This window comes from Tribolium castaneum, chromosome 7, assembly GCF_031307605.1.
Source record: "Tribolium castaneum strain GA2 chromosome 7, icTriCast1.1, whole genome shotgun sequence".
Classification (NCBI taxonomy): domain Eukaryota; kingdom Metazoa; phylum Arthropoda; class Insecta; order Coleoptera; family Tenebrionidae; genus Tribolium; species Tribolium castaneum.
This window is the reverse complement of record NC_087400.1, coordinates 5,878,795-5,901,627: the sequence shown is the minus strand read 5'-3', so window position 1 is coordinate 5,901,627 and position 22,833 is coordinate 5,878,795. Positions and strand designations below refer to the sequence as shown.

Here is a 22,833-nt window from a genome sequence, read left to right as displayed (position 1 = left end):
TAGTCAATCAAGTAGGCTTTGCAAAATGGTCAACAATTGTCAAACTTCAACATTTTATTTAGTTTTTAGCTGGTTCATTATCGAATAAGCAGTAAAACAATAATATTTAATTATGGTTTATGCTAACTTAATGAATTATGTTAAGTAACTCAGCCTGCCATCGAATTTGGAACTTCTTTAGTGAAAATGGTGGACAAATCCAACATTTCTTTTAATCAGTGGCACAATTTTATCGTATTTTTCGTAAGTTTACGCGATTAAAAATGAAAATAATGAGCTAAAATTTTGTTTTTTTGTGATTGTTACAAAAACTGTAAGAGATAGATGAAGATGTTAATAAAAGTCTGCATAAAAATTCATGTTTTTTTGATTGCCATTGTAAAAACAGGGTCATTCCATTTGAAAAAACTGTTATAATCATTTTTTAATTATCATTTTCAAAATATCATAGTAGCCTTGCAATTTGACAGTTGACAATCGTAAAGAATTGTTAATAGTCAAATAATGACTATTAAGACATCGCACTTCATGACGTCGCGTGCTTTAATATGCATATTAAAGCATTAAATGGGCAGAAAATTACAAAAAATGACATTAAACTATGGCTTGAATGAATGATTTTTTTGCAACATGTTTTTAAATAAATTACAGTATTTTATTTTCAAAAATTAATACAAAAACAGTCGGTGTTAAAATCGTGTGTAATTGTAAGATTTTTTGTGATACATTTTCAACGCATTCTGGATTTTGACTAAGTTGCAAAATAGATTAAAAAATACTGTGACGACCAGTTTGAATAAAAATTGGTCGCTTTTTATGGTAAAATGCGGTTGCATTTGCGTTGATAGTCCGCAAACACAGACTCAACTATCACATCAGAGAGCAAATAAACTTTGTTCCGTGCCTGACTTGTGTTTTTGCAGTTGATATCCGTTTGTTTTCAACAAAATTCTAATCTAGTTTGTAACTTTAATCACGTAACGTAACGTCGTGCTGTAAACAAACCTCGGATGCTTGTCGCAACTAAAAAAAAAAAACTAAACTAGTGCTATAGACGTTTCACACAGTTTAATGGCTTATATTCGGATGTATATCGAGGGCTGAAATTACCCAATTTCGTACAACTTTCCAAATACGATTTAACTCGGGGTGGATTGGATCACTTCATTAATGATAATTTCCATAAACTACTTTGTGAAGCTTTGTGGCGAGATTCGATTAGGATTTGTTCTTATCGCCGAGATTTACAAATGCATACAGTTGGGGTGTTTTAATTGGATTTTTTCTGTAGTGAGATATTACTGTTGTAATTTAATTTTAAACTACTCGCTGGAATTTAATTAATTTCATTCGTGCTAAATTCTCTTTAAATGAATAAACGATTTTGTATTGGCGGTAATGTAATTGTAGTTGGAGTTAATTCGAAGGCCGATTAATACGATTTGGCGACGAGATTTGACAATGGATACTTTTAAGTGACTTTAATTTCATTACCCCACATGTGTGTGTGCTATTTAAATTGGCTAAAACACGCAAAAATTGTACATAAGTCGCTATACATTCAATTAATTCAGTTCAGGATGCTTGAATTTAAGTTTTTTGAACACAAATTGTTCTTGTGAAATAATTAATGGATACAATATTATAAATACCATTTTACAATTATTAATTTTATATTTGAGTTTAGAACAAAAGCCTCATATTGAAAAACCATTTTGTTTGATAAACTTTTCATAAATTTCCCAATATTTCAATCGAAATATGAGCGCTTTGTTTTCGTTTGATTAAATGACACAACCGACCATTAACACATTTTATAAAAAAGGCACGAGTTTATTGTATTTTATTATACATTATTATACATATTTACTGCTAAAAAAATATTTATCAAAGTTCATTTTTTTAATTGAAATCGCACGTCTTGTTTAGAAGAACCAAGACATTTTTTTCCATTTACATGTACAGGGTGCTGCATTTTATATGTTCGAAACTAAGAGGATTCGAGAAAAACGATTGAAACATTCTCAGGTCCGTTTTTTGAGAAAATAATTTTGGTCAAAACCGCATCCCGCTATCGTCTATTGTTTTCGACTTATAAACAAAAGTTGACATTTTAGCGGAATTTTAAAAAAATCATATCTTTCTTATTATAAAAGATACACATTTGAAACAAAAACATTATCCAGGCACTTTTTTACAGAGAATTTAATAATGTTATCGCGTTTTTTTTAACCTTTCGTTTAGCTGTAATAACAAAGTTTTATTTTTTTAAATAGGAATCATAGGCGGCTGTGATATTTTTAAAAACATTATTTTTTCTGATATTTATTTGTGTAATACTTTATTTTTAAATATTAACCAAAAACATTACATTTCGTTTTTTCTTTATAGTAGGCCATGGAAAAATTTTGGATTTTCAATTAAAACTATGAAAAATATATTACCTAACAAATATTTATAATTTAATGATTTTTAAACACTAATTAATCCAAAAGCAGCATAATAAATTATTATTAGATCAAATTTTTACGTTTTTTTACGATGAAATGTCGGAAAAAGAAAAATTATATTAATTGTATGATTGCCTGTCAATAAAATTTCATATTACAAAAAAATGTTAATATAAACACCAAAATAAAATCCCATCTGCGGTAAAAAATACATAACATTATCAACGTCACCTCCATTACTCTTCACTAAGTCATCAAATGGTAGTGACACATTGTTTTTAATTTTCTGCACATTGTTTATGTAATTAAAATCTGCGACCATCGTATATTTGTTCAATTGAAAATAACTTTAATATAGCTTATTTTGATAATTTCACATTTTTTACTTTAATAACCGTTCAAAAAATTTCTAAATTGTTCACACCTTTTATGTGAAAAAATTTTTCCATGGCCAACTACTTTCAAATATTTTAAATATATTTTTTATCAAAAGTATATAAAAACATCAAACTGTATTTATATTGTTTTCAGTTCAGAAAAAAATAAGCTTTTCGAAAATGTCATAGCCAACTATTATTCCTATTTAAAAAAAATACAACTTTATATTATAACAGCTAAAGGTATGATTAAAAAAAAACGCTGATAACATTCTTAAATTCTCTGTAAAAAAGTGCCTCTAGAATGTTTTTGTTTCAAATGTTATCTTTTATAATAGAAAAGATATGGATTTTTGAAGATTTCGCTGAAATGTCAATTTTTGTTTATAACGGGAAAACAAAAGACGATAGCGGGATGCGTCTTTGATCAAAATTAATTTCTCAAAAAACGGACCCCAGAATGTATCGTTTTTTTTCTAAACCTCTTAGTTTCGGAAATCTCCTATTAGGACATCCATAATGCACCCTGTACATATTTTTTATTTTTTTAAATAAATGGTAATAATTTATTATTTGTCGATTTGTTAACAATATTTGAACTGGACTAATAATTTAAATGTTTTTTGTCCATAAAAATTCCGGTGACAAAGTTGGTAACACACCTGGTCACCATAGCAACCAATTTTGTTTATTTGTTGTTTTTGCAGCAACGTTTGTGTTTTGCTGGTTAGGTACGTTTTTCCATAAAAATGTTGCATAAAAGTTGTGATTATTCAATTTTTAACACTTTTTACGGTTAATTTTTGTTAATTCCAGGGTTACTGTGACGTATTCCTCAAATGCCGAGCCGTCGACGCTGACGGCCCCCTAGTCAGATTGATGAATCTTCTATTGAACAAAGAGACGCTGCTCAGCGTCGCCCAATGGATAACGAATTACTGGTGGGCGGTGCTGTTGATGGGCATCGCGTTTATCATTTTCATGGGTTTGTTTATCAAATGTTGCGCCGTACATACGCCGTCTTCCAATCCGAAGAAACGGCCGGCGAGACGTATCAGCGATACGCTCCGCAGACCCATGAACACGCTCCGGCGAATGGTAAGAATGTACCATGATGGGTCATGGGTGTGTGAATTGTGGTTTTTACAGCGACACCACCAAAACGGGGCGCAACATGCGGCGCCCCATGGGGCTGTAAATAGTCGAAATCGCAGTGAAAGGTCCACGAGACCGAGCGCTAGTCAAGGGCCCAGGCCGGGCTACGGGGAGGGAAGGGGACACTATCATGCGCCGAAAGGTAAGGGCTAAAAGTTTTGGGTCAAGGGCAAGGGATGGCTTTTAAAGGGATTTTGCCGTTTTTGGTTGGTTTTGAAGTAAGGCTATTGATTTTTGCGCTAGGATAACCAGTGGCGGCTCGTTAGCAAAGAGTATAAGAAAGAAATTTCCTTAAAATGTTCCAAAACACACACAATTACGTCAAAAATTATGTAACTTTTTGCAGAATTTCTTTAAAAATTACGAAACACAATTGATTCAAACTTGTTATTTGTGCGTTTTTGTGATTTTTGCGCTCTTTAGTCTTTCATCCCAAATTTCACTCACTTATTCGCTAAAACAAAATGACATTATGTTAACCCTTTTCTAACATTTTATCTGTTCTTCGGATAAAAGATCACTGATTTTGCTTAACTGTGTGAAAATTAATCACTAAATTTCTTTTGTCTGTTTAGAGAGTTTAGGATTTTTTTGAACATGAAATATATTCACAAATCATCTAATTACATTATTTTGAAATGAAAGTTCACCCATTTTGTAAAATTTTCTTTCAATGTTGCAAATTTTTTTAACTGAGTTCGAAAATGTTGGCTGTACTTGTACATTTAGCTTGTTTTCTAAGTGAAAAACTAATATTTTTTTCGAAATTTCTGTAAGGAAGTTGAAAAACCGCGTAAATTAGTGGTTCGAAATTGTTATTTATTGCCTGTTTCAAATAACTAAATACAATTTTACGCTAAAAACTCATTTTTCTCGCATAATCTTGCCCAAACAAACCAAAAAAATCACAAGTAAATGTTTTTTGACTGAGAAGCTTGCTGACTACTTAGCACAATTTTGTCAAAAAAAGTTTCTCGGACACTTTAAATAGATTGCCTTCGAATACATAAAAAATACACCTAATTATGTGGTAAATTATGTGATTCTGAGTTAAAATTTTTTTTTAGAAGGCGAGAAGTTTCCAATGAAACAAAATCTTATTATTTTAATCTGTTTTATTAGTTAAAAACTATCTTCTGTTGAGAAATTTTAGTCAAATTGACCTTAGATTGCCAATGAAGCCGACATGTTTCATTTATTTTTTTCGAACATTTTAGCAGGTTTGAAGGTTGAATACCAAGAATAATTTTAGCACTTTTTCAGCCAAAAACTCATTTATTTCACATAATTTTGCCAGAATGGGGCAAAAATCCAAAAATCACAAATGAAGGTTCGAACATGACATTATTTTGGTTTACAAACTCATTTTTTCGTAAAATTTTCTCCAAAAAGGACCAAAGTATATCGAAAATAAAGTTCTGTTCGCCTTTTTTTAATAAGAAATACTTTGGTAAATTATCTAATTACGTTATTGTGAGCTATGGACATATTTTCAGATTTTTTTTATAATAAAATAACAAATTTTTAATTTTGAGGTCGAAAATGATGTTATATTGAAATAATATAATAAAAAATAATTTGTTTTTAGATTTAAAATGGCCAGCTTATATTATCAATTAAATTATTATCAATAATTAAACATGAAATGTCGGAAAAAGAAACATTATATTAATTGTATGATTGCCTGTCAATAAAATTTTATAATACAAAAAATGTCAATCCAAACACCAAAATAAAATCCCATCTGCGGTAAAAAATACATAACATTATCAAAGTACCAAAGTATATCGAAAGTGAAGTTCTGTTCGCCTTTTTTAATAAGAAATACGTTGATAAATTATCTATTACGTTATTGTGAGCTATGGACACGTATTTCTTTATTTTTTTCCTAATAAAATGACAAATTTCTTATTCTGAGGTCGAAAATTATGTTATATTGATCTATTTTGCTACATTTAGCTTATTTTCAAAGTGAGAAATTATTTGTTTACCCAGTTTTCTAGAAAGGACGAAAAATCACGGAAGTAATGTGCTCAAAATTATTATTTTTACCTTTTTTAAATACCTAAGCATGTTTTTTACTAATAACTCACTTTTCTAAAAAAACCATCTTGCTCAAAAATAGATAAATTATCTGAGAAAGTGGAAACTTGTTTGACATTACTTTACTTTGTCCCTTTTCACTAAATAAGATCGAAATTTCCTAATAATTACGTTGTAAATTTTTTTTCCTTCAGGGATTTTTCCTCTAATAAAGCTAGAAATTTCCAATGATTTAATCTATTTTGTTACTGCCGGTTTGTCAAACATTAATACGTGCTTAACTTGACCCTTTTAATGAGTTAAAAATTCAATTTTTTTTGAAAAGTTTTCTCAAAGTTTTCTTTTTGGGCGTTTTAGCACGTTTTTTAACCAAAAACTCATTTATTTCATAATTGTGCTGAAAAAGGCCTAATTAATAATCTCTAATGGAAATGAAAATTCCATTACTTTGGTCTTTTGTTAGATTTATTTTATTTTTCCAACAAAACTTATTTGTTTGCAAAATTTTATTCAAAAATGACCAAAACAGATCACAATTGATGTTTTTCTCGCCTATTAGGAGTGATTTAGTTTTTTTTTTTTGAGCGAGAAACACGTATTTTATAAAATTTCCGTAAAAAATGGCAAAAAAATGGCTTTGGGGCTTTATTAAAAATAAGGTTGAAACGAAAAATTTATGTTTTCTGACGAGCCATCCACTACTAGTAGTAGAATACTAATTTTTGCAACCCCTCGACTAACTGCATGATATTTCCCCCCCTTGGATTAATAGAGTATTCCCCACTAGCGACAGCGCCGCCTTCCGGTTTCAACCGCCAAAACCACCCATACGCAGGGGCGTACGACCGTAACGCCTACGAGATGCGTCACAAAGTTTGACAGAACGGTCAAGTCGGGGCAATTCGGGTGTCTCCGCCGCCCGATTACCCCGGCACACCAATGGCCAACATACATTTCGAGGGTCCCATGGCACAATCGTCAAACCAGCAAAAGAACACTAGTGTACAGAGTGGCTCAACTTAACAAACTCGAAACGATTGTTGTGCTCTGTGATCGATTCGAACCACGAACCAATAAAAAGTGCGTGTGATATTACGAAACTCGAAATGATTGATTGAAAACGGGTGCATTTATGTATAGTCACCTAGGTTTTAGGGATGAGTTTTTATGATATTAGTTGGCTTCCGACGAAAGGCTGAACGGATTTGCGGTTTTATCTGCCAACTCGATTTTTTAATTTATTTATTTGCCATTTCTGCACCAAATGATTAGGTTTTAGGTTCACGTACATATCCGAACAAATTTGTCGATCAAAGTTTTTGATTATGGGGGAATTGAATTGGATTTTGATTGTGGATTCGGTTTGTCCATAATTCCAAGTGGTTACATCACAGCTGCGTTTTTTAGTAAAATTGTGGAAATTTCGTGCAGAGATCTCATTTTGAATGATTTGTCCTGAAAGTTGCTATTTTTATATAATTGAGGGACGCAATTTTACATTTGGTACATTGTTGAATTTCAGGAAATTGTGATACAAATCTAATTTGCTGTTTTGTAATGTCTCAATGGAGAAATCTATATTTGATGCTGAAAATCTGTATTAATGAATTGTAAAATATTGATATATTATGTAAATATTGGAAAAACATAGTTGTTTTTATATGAAGTATGTATCATATTCTTCACTTTTGTTTTAGAGTAGTGGATTTTACCTATGTCTAGCATTTGTTTGATTTTTTGACGACGTAAAAGTAATTGTATCAAATTTTTTTATTATGCTAGTAGGTACAATCCAACCTCGATGACCAATAATTGTTGTGCATGTCGCTTAATACATGTACCAAAGTCATTGGATGACTTTTTATAATACTGTGAATAATAAATGTGTTATTGTCAAATGTAAAATAAAAACAAAGTCATACATTTTTCACACGCACGATACTTATTTACCATGAACTCTCCAATCCTGATCACTCCTGAAAAAATACGTTGGCCTGTGTGCTATCGAGCGATTCAACTAAATTTGTCGTTTTTTAGGTTAACATTATTTTTGAATGCAAACTTTCTTTGAAAATATGTAAAGAAACATTCTCATTGACCACCAGAGGGCATAAGTGAAAAAATGGGTAAGTACCATACTAATTAATCCAAAATCTACTAACAATTTTTTAGCCCAAGCAATTTTTTTCACTTTAAAATATGTAAAACTAGTGTTTGTAATTACAGTTACGTTTTTTCCGATTTTTGTTGTTTAAAAGTTTCTATCTCTTCGATCCAAATTTCCACAACACAACTATTAAAGATATAGAAGATAAAGATAGATATAGAAGGGAAAGTTTGTCTAAATGTACACGTAGTACATTGCCATTTAACCAAAAAAAAAAAAGAAAAAATGCATATATTTTATACAGCGTGCTTAAAAACTGGCGCACCAATTCAATGGTGTGTAGAAGAGAACTGGTTAAGGTAAAAATAGTAAAAAATTCTTTGTAGTAAAGTTATTGATAAATTACTAGTTTAAATCGACAAAAACTGCGACGAAAATTGAAAAAATCAAACATCAAAAAATCGAACATATGGACTTTTTGTGGACTTTTAACAACTTTTGTGGGTTGTTAAGACGTGTAGAAGTCCATAAAAATTTACTAGAGTGAGTTTAAAAAAAATATTTTTTTTCACCTCTTTGAAGGTAAGTGTTTTACTCAGGAAATTTTAGCAAAAAAATTGAAAATTTTAAATCTCGTGAAAAGTTGGTACAGAAAATGAGCCGCTGAATTCAATGGAACAAACCGCATTGCTCTACGACTTTTAGTTTTCGAGTTATGAATTTTTTTGTTGAATAAAACTGTTCACCATAAATACCGCTACGCTAAATTTAGGCAAAAAATTTTAAATTTTTTATTATTGATATATTATGTAAAATGAGCCGTAAAATTTAATCGAACAAACCGCATTGCTCTACGACTTTTAGTTTTTTTTATGAATTTTTTTAGTGAAAAACTTTGATCGCCTCTGTAGCCGGAACCGTTGCCCGGAGCGGCTCCGGGTTTAGACGAAAAAATAGCTAAAATTAAACGCTATCAGATGGTTTTTTGTTCGTTGCTCTAAGTCTTACAGTTTCCGAGAAAAACGCAAAAAAAGGTTTCCATTTTCACTTTTTTTCAATTTTCAATCGCCAATTACGACGAAACTATTAGAGTTATCGAGAAACGGAAAAATGGAGAATAACCGGAATAAAAAACTCTACAAAATGGCATAGGACTCAAGGCGATATCTCCCAAAAATTTTCAATTTTCAAACGCCGATTACGGCCAAACTAAAAGAGCTAGGAGAAAACGCTTTTTTAGATCGGAAAGAGCACATCAAAATCTATAAGATAGAATCGGTTTTATTTGATTTTGAGACACTTTAAAAATTGACCGATTTCTAAGGGGGGGGTGTTAACTTTTTTTCAATTTTTTTTATTTTCTCATTTACGGCTAAACTATTCTAAAAAGTGGAACTATTTTGATTCATACCTATGCAAAATGATCCGGGGAATCGATTGGAATCAAGAAAAGCGCTAAATTCCCAATAGTTTTTTAGTTATGAACTTTTGAGTATATGATCTAATTTTTGCTTTTATTTGCATTTTCTCGAAAACTATAAGTCGGACAACAATAATCTTTTTTGCAAATGATAGATCATTAAAAGAGCTTTCCAAAGATAGGACACATCAGGGGGTTATCTCTAATAGTTCCGGAATTATTCCTTGATAAATTATCAGGGTACCAGAAATCGACAAAATTCGCGACAAAAATTGAAAAAATCAAACATCAAAAATTCGAACATATTAGATAAATGATATGTGGCAACGTTGTCTAATAGTCATGATCGCAATAGTTAAGCAACAATAAAAATAAATTGTTTTTGAAACGGTTTCCTAGGAATTAATTCCAAGTGTTGGCACATCTACACATTGTGATTTTTTGCATGAATTTTATTTTTTTTTATTAAAAAAACTGCTAAAATCTGATTATTCATCGTTTTGTTACGGAACGATTACCTGGCATGAAACATAAAAATATAAAAAAATAATGAAAACTAAAGAAGTTAACACAATAAGTTTGTAGCTCTAGATTGTTTAAATATGACTAGGAATTTTTTCAACACTTTTACCGTAATCTGCACTTGCTTCTCAATAACGCACCACTGAGTTGGTGCGCCAGTTTTTGAGCACCCTGTACATGGAAAACGCCAGAAAGAAAGTTTTAGTTCCTAAGATTTGTTTCATCTTCGTATTCATTTTTTTGTTACACTATTCTTCCTAGTTTCATAATTGGAAACAACGAAAGATGAAATAAGCGTGTTAATGGTTTAGTAAAAATAAAAGACGTACAGAATATAAAAAAATTTACAATACATGTTGTAACACTACAATATCATGATATAAATGCTCGTTACTTAACATAATGTATTTAAACTAATTAAATAGGAATTGTGATACAATTGTGTTGTACTTGATAGTACTAAATGATGAATAAAATTTGTACGGGAAATAAATACTTAATTTACGCCAACAACTGCTCCTGCTTATACACCGCGTGATAGGCATTCCTGATCAGCGCATATGGAAAGCACGACTCCAACAAATCCATCGTCAAAAATGGCGACTCTTGCACGATCTGATCCAACAACAAATACACACTCTCCCTATTTTTCGTGGCCTCCTTATCAGCCTCCTGTCCCAACCTGAGCAAACTCGAGGACGCCAACGCCAGAAACTCCTTCATCCGGTCCTCCATATCCCCCTGATTACAAATCGTGAACAACGCCCCGAAGATATGATTAACCGCCAAGGCCATACAATGAATATTATTCGTATGCCCCTCAAGCGACGCCCTATAAAACGACTGCTCTTGCTTGGCCAGCTTGGGAATCGACACCGCCACAAACACCATCAGCAAACAGGTGATCAAGTGCTCGTCACTGTCCACCTCCGGCTTCTGCAACTTGAGCGCATTGACCAGCGTCGGATCCACCTTGCAGGGAATCCCCGCCGCTGAGCACATCTCACTCACGACCTTCAGCGGGTCACCGCTCGGCAAATGGTGGCGGAAATCCAGGATCGAGCTCAGGAGGAACGGGATCCTCTGCTCCAGGACATCAGTGAGGCACGACTGCGCCAACTGGCGGAAGCTCAGAATCACGCCGACGATCGTCATGCGCTGGAGCACGTTCTCGACGCTGGTCAGCTTCTTGAACTGTTCTTTCATCACTTCGGGCTTGTCGAAGTTGGTGCGGAGCAGCAAAAGGACGTCCTTGTTGGCCTCGGCTAGTTTCTTCAACTCGATGACTTGACTGGCGATGTGCCACATCAGCGTCTCGCTCAACTGCTTCATACCGTAGGGACCGATCAGCTCCGCCAGGGCGCGCAGCTCGTTCACGTCTGAATACTCCTCGGGGTTGAACGGAATCGCCGCCTCGGCGGTGAGGCAAACAAACGAGCGTTGGTTCATCGAGAAGATTATATTGCCGGCGCTAACACGTCGCAGTAACACTTCGGAATACCACTGGGTGTAAATCGCAGCTATGGTTTTCTCCCCATGGCTGTCCACAGGCTGGGTTTGTTGCAGGAGACAGTTGTTAAAAACCCGGGTTATGTCAATATGGACGTAGTTCTCCACCGTTTGGAGCACGTTCATGTAGGCGCGGACGCTAACCAAAAGCTCGGACGGTTTGGCGATTTCGTTAGTGTCCGGGCTATACATGACCATGCCGACCAAAGCCCGCGCAAAGCGATTCTCCAAGTGCTGGTGCAAGTATTCCCTAGGAGCGAACGTATACTCCCAGACGTTTATATTCGAGAAGTAGTTAATAGCATAGCAGAGCTCGGTCAAAGCCATGTGCAACTTATCCATAGTCGTCAAATTCTCCCTCGTTTTCCTGTAACTCTCCTTGCCCGGTTTCTCGATCTCGAGGGTGTTCTTCTTATTCTTCTCCTTCTTCTTGCGGTTCATTTGCTGCGAGATCAAGTGGGCGCAGTTTTTGGGCAGGAGCTTGTCGCTCATCTTGCACTGGGCGTCGCAAATCGCCGTGATAATGTTCTTGGCTTCCTTGGCCATCTCGTCCAGGAAGACGTTGACCACCGACAGGCTGCGTTCGCGGATGTGGTGGCGCTCCTCGGGGCACAGCTCGTGCGTGCAGTGCTGGAAGTGGGAGCAGATCGACGGGAAGGCCACGATGAAGCGGTTCTGGGCCGGGAACTCCAGACACATGTGGAACTGGTCCTCGAAAATGCGGTTGTAGAAGCAGAAGATTGATAAATCCGAAGTCTCGACTAGCATTTCGTCCAGATTGTCGACCATTTTCGTGTGGAATTGCACGGTGTCCAAAAACTGGGCCAGGTCTTTGTTGTCCATGATGCGCAAGAGGGCGTTGCCTGTGGACATGTACGCCTGCAAGCGGAACCAGTCCAAGCGGAAGGCGAAGAAGTTGAACGTTTCGTTGTCTTCGACTTGTTTGACCGAAAGGCCCGAGATGGTGTTGCACAAAGAGGAGAGAATTATGCACTCGTCTTCGCCCACCGAACCCAAGTTTTTCTGGATCATGTCTTTGAGGACCAAGGCGTCGAAGTGTGAGAGGTACTGGACGTAGTACCTTTGCATGACTTGACTGTACTTTCGGACCAACACCCGTAAGTCTTCCATGTGGAAGAGGAGTTCTGGCAGGTGTCTATCGACTAAATCCTCGGTCGATTTACCCTTGTTTTTTTGTTGGGGTGGGTTGTCGTTGTGACGCAACAACCATAAGACCTCGTCCCGTGCGTAGCACAAACCCATGAAGACCATGAGGGCCTTCGGCCCCAAAAGCCCCGGCTGGTCCATCAAAATCAAGCCTAATTCTTTGAGGGCCGTCCTTAGGAATTTTCGGCGTTCGCGGTGTTTGTACCCAGCCTTTTGTATCGCTTGACTGTGGCAATCCTTAACCTCGGACGCCCTTTTACTATAGCCCTTGATGGTATCAAAGTACCCACAGATGTACTGATGGGTGTAGATAACCTCGTCCCGGAACAGGGGCAAGACCCAAGACGACTCAAGCGCATTGATCCATAATTTATTCAAATGATCTTGCTGCAAGTGCGGGTGAATTAGCAACAAACCGAAGACAATCCAGCGTTCCATGGTATCAAGCGAGACGTACTCGCACGACATCCGGTCGGCTATCACCGGCTTGAGGAGCGAAGCTGGGTTGCCTACTAGACTCAACTTCAATTCAGAGCGCCATTTATCAGCCGAGACATTCCGGGCGATATAAATGGGTAGAAGCGAGTTCAAGGCGCTTAGAAGCAGCTTAGTGTGGGGCACAAACTCCTCGCATAACTTTTTAAACGGAATCTCATACTCCATGATCATGTTGCCCAACCGCGGGAAGCTTGAATCGGGCGAGGAATGCACGATTTCATAAGCGGCGTTAAAAAGCCCCAGAACGGCCTTGCGGTCCTCAACCCGCGACAGCAACACCATCAGAGACACGTAGGTCGTCACCAAGTCAAGATAATGCTTAGTGAGTTCGAAATTGAGCGAAATATCAAGCTCGATTTGAAACGCCCCCATGCTAGTCAACAACTCGCAAACGTGGTCTTTGAAATCAAGCAAATCGACGAACGTGTAGTAATACAGCGACAAAGATTTGATTATCTCGTTCCTGAGCCCTTGAATCGCAGTCAAGTTCTTGCTGTCGACGTTCGGAAACCGCCGCACAATGCTCTTGATCGAAGACTCCAAGTTCTTGTCGGAGAGAAACCCCGGCTTGGATTTGGCGTCTCCGCAGGCTTTTTTAATGTTGTAGATGCGTGTGAGCATGCCGATGCCCCTGTCGTTGAGGATGATGAGTTTTTCGGCGATTTTCCGCTCGCTGGGGGCGAGAGGACGGGCCATTTTGATTTAGTTTCCTGTTAATTATTTAATGTTATGAAACTGTAAAAAAAGTGTTGGGCGTACCTTCGACCCGGACGTGAGTTTTTAAGTGATGAATTGTGTTATTTCATCGTTTTTTTGGTAAAATGAGATATTTTGATTTGTTGGTTAACGAAATGTCAGATAAACGTCAGAAACAAGGCGGTGACGCTAGGGATTTCAGCCCGGTTGTGATGGCAGTTTGGAGCCATTGAAGTGTAAAATGTAGATTGCGCGAGCTCATCGAGTTCACCAAAATAAATGGCGAAAGTTTACTGAATATTTTTTGTTGTTGTTAAGAAATTGTTGGACGCTGATTTCAAAACTGCAAACAGATTTTAAGGGCTCTAGTTTTTGAAATGTACAGGCTGTCAACGATCCGAAAACGCTTCATAACTGGTTTATTATTACTTATTAGAGATATTGACCTTTGATGGACGTTAAATTTAAAATTTACACTCCAGAAATAACAAATAATTACTTAAAAAAAATAGTGTGCTGCGAAGTTAAAAAACAATTATTTTTTATGTTTGTGATAAATTCGTTCTCTCATAACTCTCATACTTTTTGACAATTAAAAAGAACAAATTTTTATTAAAATATTTATTTATTATCATTTAAAAACTGTTGGAAATGTCTTCCTTGTTGTTCAACACACATAACACATCGCCTTTGAATACAATGATAAAAATTGTTCTATAACATCCGTGAAAATATCAGAGCATACTGCGAGTTTTTTGGGGAGCTTTCCAAGGCTAGAAAAGTACATTCACAGAAACGTACAAGACAGTTAGAATATAAATGAACAAACAGTTAAATTTATGGCAACAGACAAAAAATGAAATTCGGTAAAACATTGTTAAACATTTATTAAATAAAGTTTATAATTTCAAAACATCTGAAACTCAACTGGGTAACATTGTATACATAATTATCACACACTTGTTAAAAAAAATTTGGTAACTCAATCGGTCATAAAAATTATTGATCCTCGAAAATATCTAATTTTTCCCACCATTTTGAATTTATTTGCCCGATTTGTTCCCGGTGTTTTTGCTGAATTTTTTCGTACGTTTCATTGGAAAACGACGTCTCTAATTGCTTACAGTGTTCTAATTTAGTTATCGATTTTAGTTCCGTGGAAATCTCATCAATGCTTAAACACAGTTTCTTGATTTCGTCTTTTTTCTTCATATTTGATTGTAATTTCTTCTGAAATAAATGAATTTCCTCTAGGACTTGTTTTATTTCGTCATGGGTAACACTGTTTTAATTAAAAAAAATATATAAAAAAAGATGCGTCACTTGGAATTGTTGACTTACTTTTGGTTCTTATCTGTTTTTGTTTTCGTAGCCGCCTTGTTCTTCGATAAATATCTCCTGACACATTTCTGTATAATAATAGCGGCTTCGTTGTCCTTCATGGAAAAGCTTAATTCTTAAATATTTACCTTGGAAAATAAATAACTTTGAAAGTTTAACGTTTTGTTTACCTACAGCCCACCGTGTGAGGAAACTTTGTGCAATAATTGACAGTCGTGTTTGTTTTCAAAGGTGTTGCTAAGGAACGTATAAATGATGGCCAATGGAGTAACCCAAGTGGCGCCGTAAACTTTTATAATGGAGGTGTGAGTGCTGTTTTCTTGCTCCGAAAACAAATAAAGATTGATTCGGCGAAATAAAAAAAGAATTTAAACGTTGGCGTTGCAATGTATTATGCAAATCTAGTAGCCTTATAAATCATTTTATAGAAATCATAAAACACCGACGGAAAGGAAAAATAAGTTGTCTCTTGACACTTTAATAACTACACAACAAGATAAATAATGTTTAAGCTCCGGCTTTGTTGCAATAAGTGAATAATAAGTAACGTATGCATTATTTTTCTTATCAGTTGCGGGTAAAGTAGGCCACGATTAAAAGATTTCGCTGGTATATTGTGTTATAAATCTACAAGAAAAAATCTCGAGAATTATAATGACGCAGAAATAAAAATTTTACAACGTTGGCAAGACGCGAACCGTTGAAAATTTTATTGCGGGTTCACAAATATAACATTGTTTTATATATCGCATAGAGTTGGTTGAATTTCGAGCGGTGGCGCCACCTTAAAGTATTTCTGCAACTCTTATAGAATTAAAGCCATTCATCACTCCTTTTCACCTAATATTCTAATTGCAGCGGGATAAAGCCGGAGAAATAATTATAATTTCGAAGAGAGTTTTATCCAACTTTGTGTAATTATTGTCTACTTAAAAGCTCTGCGAATTTTTCATTCAACTTTGCGAATTCAATCATTAAACTCCGCCGTTACATTCACTTACCGCTGGAGCTATGAAACAGATCCCTTGGCAAGATTTTAGAATTCGTTATGTTTGTGCATCTTGCCAAGAGCTTAATTTTTAAACAGCGACTGTTGCATCCGGAAGCTTAGTAATCACTTTTCCACCGGAACGGTCATTATCGTGAGTTGGCGGCGCCGCATTTAAAATTAAAACATGTTGACAGGGAGTCTTTCTCGGAGGGGAAAATGACATTTTCCGACAAGCAGTGCTAGTAAATGTTGCATAATTTATTAATGGCAGGGCCCAGTGTACACACGAAGAGATAACAATATTGATTGGACAATGTATGTACATTTATGTGTATATTGCTAGCTCACATTTACCTCAATCTGTCATGTCGCGATCACATTTAATTACTATAAATTTCGCTGAATTGGAAATTTGAATTTCGACGCAATTTGAATACGTCAATAAATTCACTAACTCGGACTGAGTTAGACGAAATTAAAAACAACAGCAAATGGATTAATTATAATCTGAAATGTTCAATCACTCTGTAAACGTTTAGCCACGTCCATGTTTGAAACACAAAACGTTATTAATGCCGTATTAAGGCAGGCAGCAATTTTTTTAGTCACTGTGATTTGCTGTGATTTTAAAAAACAAAAAAATATAAAACAAAAATACAAAACTTTGAAAGAAAAGTGTAGTAAAGTCGGCGAATTGGATCGAGAAAACATTTTGTTCCACTTTTTTAAATCTAATTCTCTAATTTTTCACCAAATTGCATCAAAAAATACAGGCGTTCAAGTTGATTCTACAATTTTAAAATTATTATTACCTCTTTAGTGGCTTTCAGCACGTTTTTGACCGAAAGTGGACATAATTTCCCAAAAAATCACCAAATTTGTGTATTTCTAGTCAAAAATAGTGGACGTACACAAATCCTACTGTATTCGCAGTGGTCATGATTTTTATTAACAATGTTTTTCGGGACTTTAGTAAACAAACTCAGTTAACTAAAAATTTTTTGAGATAAATTAAATGTTTTCGTTTATTTTTTTTATAATTTAAGAAGTAAGTCATCTAAGGATTCAACTAAAATTTGAAGTCATGCTTCACCTTTACGTTCATCTCTTTTTCTCTCAAAACAAAAGGTATTTTTCCTATATTAGGATGTGCTCTTACGTTTACAATTTGGCGCCTTTACTTACTTTTACCTTTTGCCGCATTATTTTCTTATTTCTGTCAGTTTTATGCTTCACTATACATTTATACGTCTATGTGTTCTCTCAATCTCTTATTTTTGTTTACGTGTTGTTTCCTTACCTTTTCTACACTTTTTTTCATAGAAAAATTGTTACCCTGATCCGGGTTCGAACACCTGACCTCCCCCGTCGTAAGTGGCGCTTATACCACTGAGCCACCAGGGCCCAGGTGCTGACCGTCTTTTACAGATATTTTAACACAAACTTTTTAAATAAATCAACTTTACATACTATATAATTGCAATAATTCACCTAAAACGCAAATACATTCAGTTCAAAAGTCGGCGAATTAGCTCGAGAAAACATTTTCTTCCACTTTGTTTCAATTTAATTCTCTAATTTTTCACCAGATTTCATCAAAAGATACCGGGTGTATAAGTTGATTCTATAATTTTAAAATTGTTTTTATTTTTTTTGTGACTTTCAGCACGTTATTGACCGAAAATGGACATAATTTCTCTTAAAATCACCAAATTTGTGTATTTTCTAGTCAAAAATAGTGGACGTGCACAAATCCTACTGGATTCGTAGTGGCCATGATTTTTATTAACAATGTTTTTTGGGACATAACTAAACAAACTCAGTTAACTAAAAGTTTCTAGAGATAAATTAAATATATTCGTTTAATTTTTTTATAATTTAAGAAGTAAGTCATCTAAGGATTCAACTAAAGTTTGAAGTTATGTTTCACCTTTACGTTCATCTCTTTTTCTCTCAAAACAAAAGGTATTTTCCCTTTATTAGGATGTGCTCTTACGTTTACAATTTGGCGCCTTTATGTACTTTTACTTTTTGCCGTATTATTTTCTTATTTCTAATTCTATTTCTATACGTCTATGTGTTCTTTCATTTCCTTATTTTTGCTTACGTGTTGTTTCCTTACCTTTTCTACACTTTTTTTCATAGAAAAATTGTGTACCCTGATCCGGGTTCGAACACCCGACCTCCCCCGTCGTAAGTGGCGCTTATACCACTGAGCTACCAGGCCCCAGGTACTGACCGTCTTTTGCAGATATTTTAACACAAACTTTTTAAATAAATCGACATTTCAAACTATAGAGGATGGTCCACGAGTAATAATAAGCCTGAAATAATTTTTTAAGCAACCAACATTACAATTAATAGATAACGTGATTGCTCCATAGATACTTGGTATATTTGATTGTATTTTAAAATATCGATCGAGAAAGTTTTATTGAAACAAAAATATAAAACACTTTGATTTGATTACATTTGCACTACTTTAAAAACAATTCATTTTTTGCAGCTCTAGTAAATGATATCAACCAATTAATGATAATGCTTAGTACAAATGTTTTAGTGGTAGTTTAGTCAAATCTGATTATTTTTCTTCCTGGTCGTGAGCTCTGGCTGTGTTTCCCGAGTCAGCCCGTCATTCATCGCAATTTCGAAAGCCATAAACCCTCTCTATTTACTTTTTTCGTTGGGTTGAGAATCACGCCTGAAACCCGTCTCTGACAAGGAAACCGAATATGTGTGCAGTGATGTTTAAAGTTTAAAACACCTGCAGAAGCGCTTTCATTTGTGTTACCTTGTTCTCGACTCACGTTTTCGTCGGGTAAATCCTCAGATTTAAGGAGCATACAAGGCTATTGGCCAGGATACACGACGACGTGCAGATTTGGCTAATACGGTCTTTGGAGTAGGCGAAGCGAGCCTAAGCACGTTTTTAATACCAACGCTTCAGTCATTACGGAAACACGGCGCATTTTCTGACATATATTTTACAACGCGCCCATTAACGAAAGTAATTTGCCCGGACTCCAGTCTTGATTAGTTTCCTACCAAGATGTTTATTCAGTTTTTTCAAATACTTTTGCATCCAGCGGAGTGTTAGTGGATACTTTAAACTTACATCAACGGAATATGAGTCCGGAGGGACAATTTCAATCAAAATTGTTCGAGGGGAAAAGCTACGACTCGAATTTCGCAAGTTTTAGGTTTCTTTATGGCGGTTTTAAGCGATTACGGTGCAAAAACACACAGAATAACGACCAAATAACGCCATACAGGCTGAGTCACACAAAACTTTAAACCCATGTCTTAATTACGTGACCTATAACACCACAAATCAAACCAAGTCAGGTTTTTTTTTATCACCCAGTATTTTTATAATTACATTTGAACATTAAAAAAATATTTGGATTACTACGAAATGTCAAGGAGATAGAGCTTATTCGGAAATAAAATTAACTAGACGCCCTCTGGTGATGACTTTTGAACTATGTCGAAAACAGTAAAGAAATTTTCGTAATGCCACATTTAACTGACATTTAATGAATTGTTCAACAATTTTGCGTGTATAGTGTTAATTACTTACAATAGAAAGAATTACTTTAAAAGTACATGGTGGTAAATACTAGCGTTGACTTTGGTTCTGTAGTTTTTCGTGGTATAAAGTGTTTGTTGTTGGAACTTGAAAGTGGATAAAAAGTGAAAAAGATTTATTTTCATTACAAAGTGTTATCAAACAGTTGTCTGATTAAAGACTATAAGTAATGGATCACAGCGAACATAAGGTTGGGCTCAAGAAACCAATAAATTAGTGAAGTGTTATGAATTTTAGGTTAGAATTTTCCACTGAAAAAATCATGAAATGCTGCGGTAAATCTACAAAACTACAATAAAAATTAACAACTGCTGATACATTTAAACGTAAATTATGCCAAAAGGTAGGCTTTTCAGTGTCTTTGTAATAATTTTCCAATAAAGAAAGTGAACCAAACAGTCATTCGTTATTCGTGTTTTCCTCGTCATCTCTCATTTGTCAACATAAGTTTCTTGCATCAAAGATACAATAATCATTCCTCATAGGCAATGCAATAATTGTGAAGCCCCAAAATTCGTACAACGCTCAAAATATCCGAATAAACATTTTCCCGCCATTTATGGTTACTGTTTTCAACCTATCACAGTGGCGCCCCCAACGGTAATGTTGCTTCCGAATTCCAAATCTGGTGGCGAACTGACATTGTCAAGAATGACTGAATTTGGCATTAAACACATGTTTACTATTGAAAAAAAAAATTGCTTATAGCTGTCGTAATAAAATGATTTTTGAATCCACTGATAGCCTTTAAAAAATTATAATGAGATACGTAAGATGAAGAATAATGAAGAAATTATTAACAATAATTGTAATTTTTTCTATGTATCTTCGTTCGCAAAATTTATGAATGTTAAAATGACAACAAAATAAATTTTAACAAAAAAAATGCACGCCCATGTATTTCATTATGAGTGCACTTCAAGAGACTTTTATATCACTGTCAGTTCGCCACCAGATATGGAACCACCTCTACCACTGGTTTACAACTTCTTTGCTAAATAGTAAAAAAATGGATAATTAAATATAAATATTAACTTAATTAACTTAGGACCAGTTTATTGAGGCGTCGTTAGTTTAATCTGCAATTAAATGCGAACTAAGTGATCACATGATCAAATTGAACAAATTTGATTGGTCCATTTGCATTGTTATCTTTTAACAACGAATTAAGTTCGAAAAAAGTGAGTTATAGGAGTTCTTTGATTACCATTTTCAAAAAATCATAGTAGCCATGAATTTTGACAGATCACAATTTTGAAAATTTTAGAAGACTTTTCAAACTTTCGGTTACCGAACGCATAAAAAATATTCATTTATCACAAAGGGTTCAAGGGCTGTGATATCTTAGATGAACTCTTGCTAATGAAAGTTTTTACAAAAAAATTGACATATGTCAAAAACTATAACAGGCAATATCAACAACTTTGGTAAATTTTACTCAGCTTAAGAAGATAGATTCAAATGTGCAATAAAAATGTGTGGTTACTATTTAAAATTTCAAACTTGGCGCCAAATTTTTTCTAGTTTCGGAAGGTCAGCCATTTTGAAAATAAGTTAGTTGAATTTAAAATGGTCGACTTGGATCGTATACAAAATTTTAAAGCTCTAGCTGTATTAGAAGTTGAAAAGTTTCTAATGTTGGCCCTAAAAGAATCACCCTATATATACCTAAATTTTACATATTAGAAAATATATAATAAATAAAATATATAGTTATTATTAATTAATTAACAATTATATCATAAAACGTACAATATGGATTTATTATATTAATTACAAATTGTGATTTTTCTTTTTTGAAAAATTAAATTATGATCGAATTATAACAAATTTATTGAAACTAATTGAAGCATTATTATAGTTATGATATACTTATAATAAAAAATATAATAAATTGTTGATACTAAAACTATATAAAAATATGATATAATATAATGACAAAAAATCGTATAAAATGGAGTTGTTTTTTATGTTCGCTCATTGAAAATGTTTCAGAATGTAAATTTCCAGGTTTTCTAATGCTGTTAATTTTGGTCCTGATGAACATTGGTGTATCAATTTTGAATAAGTATCTTTATTAAACTTGTGATTTGTGTTTTCTGTCACTTTGTCACACATTTACTACATTATAATCACTACACCATATTTTATAATTTCCTGATTAATCAAATAATTTTTTTTTAACTTTGGTGTTTATTAACTGATTTTCTAAGTTTTTTATTATATGGTTTGAAATTAGTTTTTAACATGATTAGTTAATATATTTTTTATTGCATATGTTTTTTTACCTGTAAAAATGATAGATTTATTTGTTATTTTATTACTAATTTCTGTTGTGTTTTCTATTATATGTAACATTTTTTGTTCACATTTTTTTAATAGTAGTTTTTATCAACTGTTTGAAAATTCATTCTCTCTGGCTATTTTTTAATGATATTTAATTATATAACTGTAAATACTTGCAAGTTTATGTCTATTATAATGACTAGAATCTATCGGTATGATGTGAGAAGTGTGAATGATTTTGAATTCTGTTTTATTTTCTTTTTTTTATGTTAAATTTAGAAAGTTAATATTGTTATTTTTTTCTATTTCTAAAGTAATCTTTTAGTTCGCTCATTCTCCTTCCTCGATTAATAATATATCATCAATATACCTATTCTAAAATTAAATTTTTGAAAAAAATGGAAAGTCAATAATATTGAATTGGTTATTTTTAACACTTTCTCACACTAAAAACGTCTTTTTGTTTATACGAGTATAATATATTATCAGCTGTAAAAATAAAAGTTATTTAAAAATTAAAACCTGGATGGACTTGAGATTATCAAGAAAGGTAATTTCAATCCAGGTGCTCCAGAAATTTGCCCTAAAATAATAATTTATGCAGATATAATCAGCGACAGTGGATTGCTGCATCCTGCATCCATTTTCGAATAAAACCATCAAAATTATTTATGTTGCGTTA

At 34.0% G+C, this 22,833-nt stretch overlaps 2 protein-coding genes and 2 non-coding genes across 9 annotated transcripts in view; 1 reads left to right on the top strand and 3 right to left on the bottom strand.

Moving 5' to 3' along the window:
- The window catches only part of kuz (kuzbanian), a 62,158-nt gene extending 53,892 nt beyond the window's left edge, over positions 1–8,266 (top strand). For 3 of the 5 annotated variants that reach the window (XM_008199910.3, XM_008199908.3, XM_064358042.1), the window contains 3 exons: positions 3,644–3,925; positions 3,977–4,124; positions 6,798–7,957. In XM_008199910.3, the coding sequence (XP_008198132.1) occupies positions 3,644–3,925; positions 3,977–4,124; positions 6,798–6,904 (537 nt within the window). In that variant the 3' untranslated portion in view covers positions 6,905–7,957. Of the gene's footprint in view, positions 1–3,643; positions 3,926–3,976; positions 4,125–6,797; positions 7,958–8,062; positions 8,152–8,197 lie in introns of those variants that run through there. The other 2 variants (XR_010334927.1, XM_064358043.1) reach the window with 2 other exon arrangements.
- Positions 8,267–10,404: 2,138 nt separating this feature from the next.
- Hem (HEM-protein) lies at positions 10,405–14,173 on the bottom strand. Its single transcript, XM_966026.4, has 2 exons — positions 14,008–14,173; positions 10,405–13,958 (listed from the first exon to the last, which is right to left on the bottom strand). The coding sequence occupies exon 2, from the start codon at positions 13,942–13,944 to the stop codon at positions 10,576–10,578; it is 3,369 nt and encodes a 1,122-aa protein (XP_971119.1). The 5' UTR covers positions 13,945–13,958; positions 14,008–14,173; the 3' UTR covers positions 10,405–10,575.
- Mir11645 (microRNA mir-11645) lies at positions 11,708–11,772 on the bottom strand. The gene has a single exon (NR_161903.1). It is a non-coding gene; the product is annotated as a microRNA mir-11645 (primary transcript).
- Positions 14,174–14,814: 641 nt separating the features above from the next.
- LOC107398751 (uncharacterized) lies at positions 14,815–15,808 on the bottom strand. 2 transcript variants are annotated; one of them, XR_010334929.1, is made up of 3 exons: positions 15,460–15,737; positions 15,286–15,400; positions 14,815–15,226 (listed from the first exon to the last, which is right to left on the bottom strand). It is a non-coding gene; the product is annotated as an uncharacterized LOC107398751 (transcript). The 2 variants fall into 2 exon arrangements; XR_010334928.1 differs by having other exon boundaries at positions 15,286–15,808.
- Positions 15,809–22,833: the final 7,025 nt, after the last annotated feature.

Bases quoted from the DNA above. Each gene is read 5' to 3' on its own strand.
- Hem (XM_966026.4), bottom strand. From the start codon at position 13,944: ATGGCCCGTCCTCTCGCCCCCAGCGAGCGGAAAATCGCCGAAAAACTC.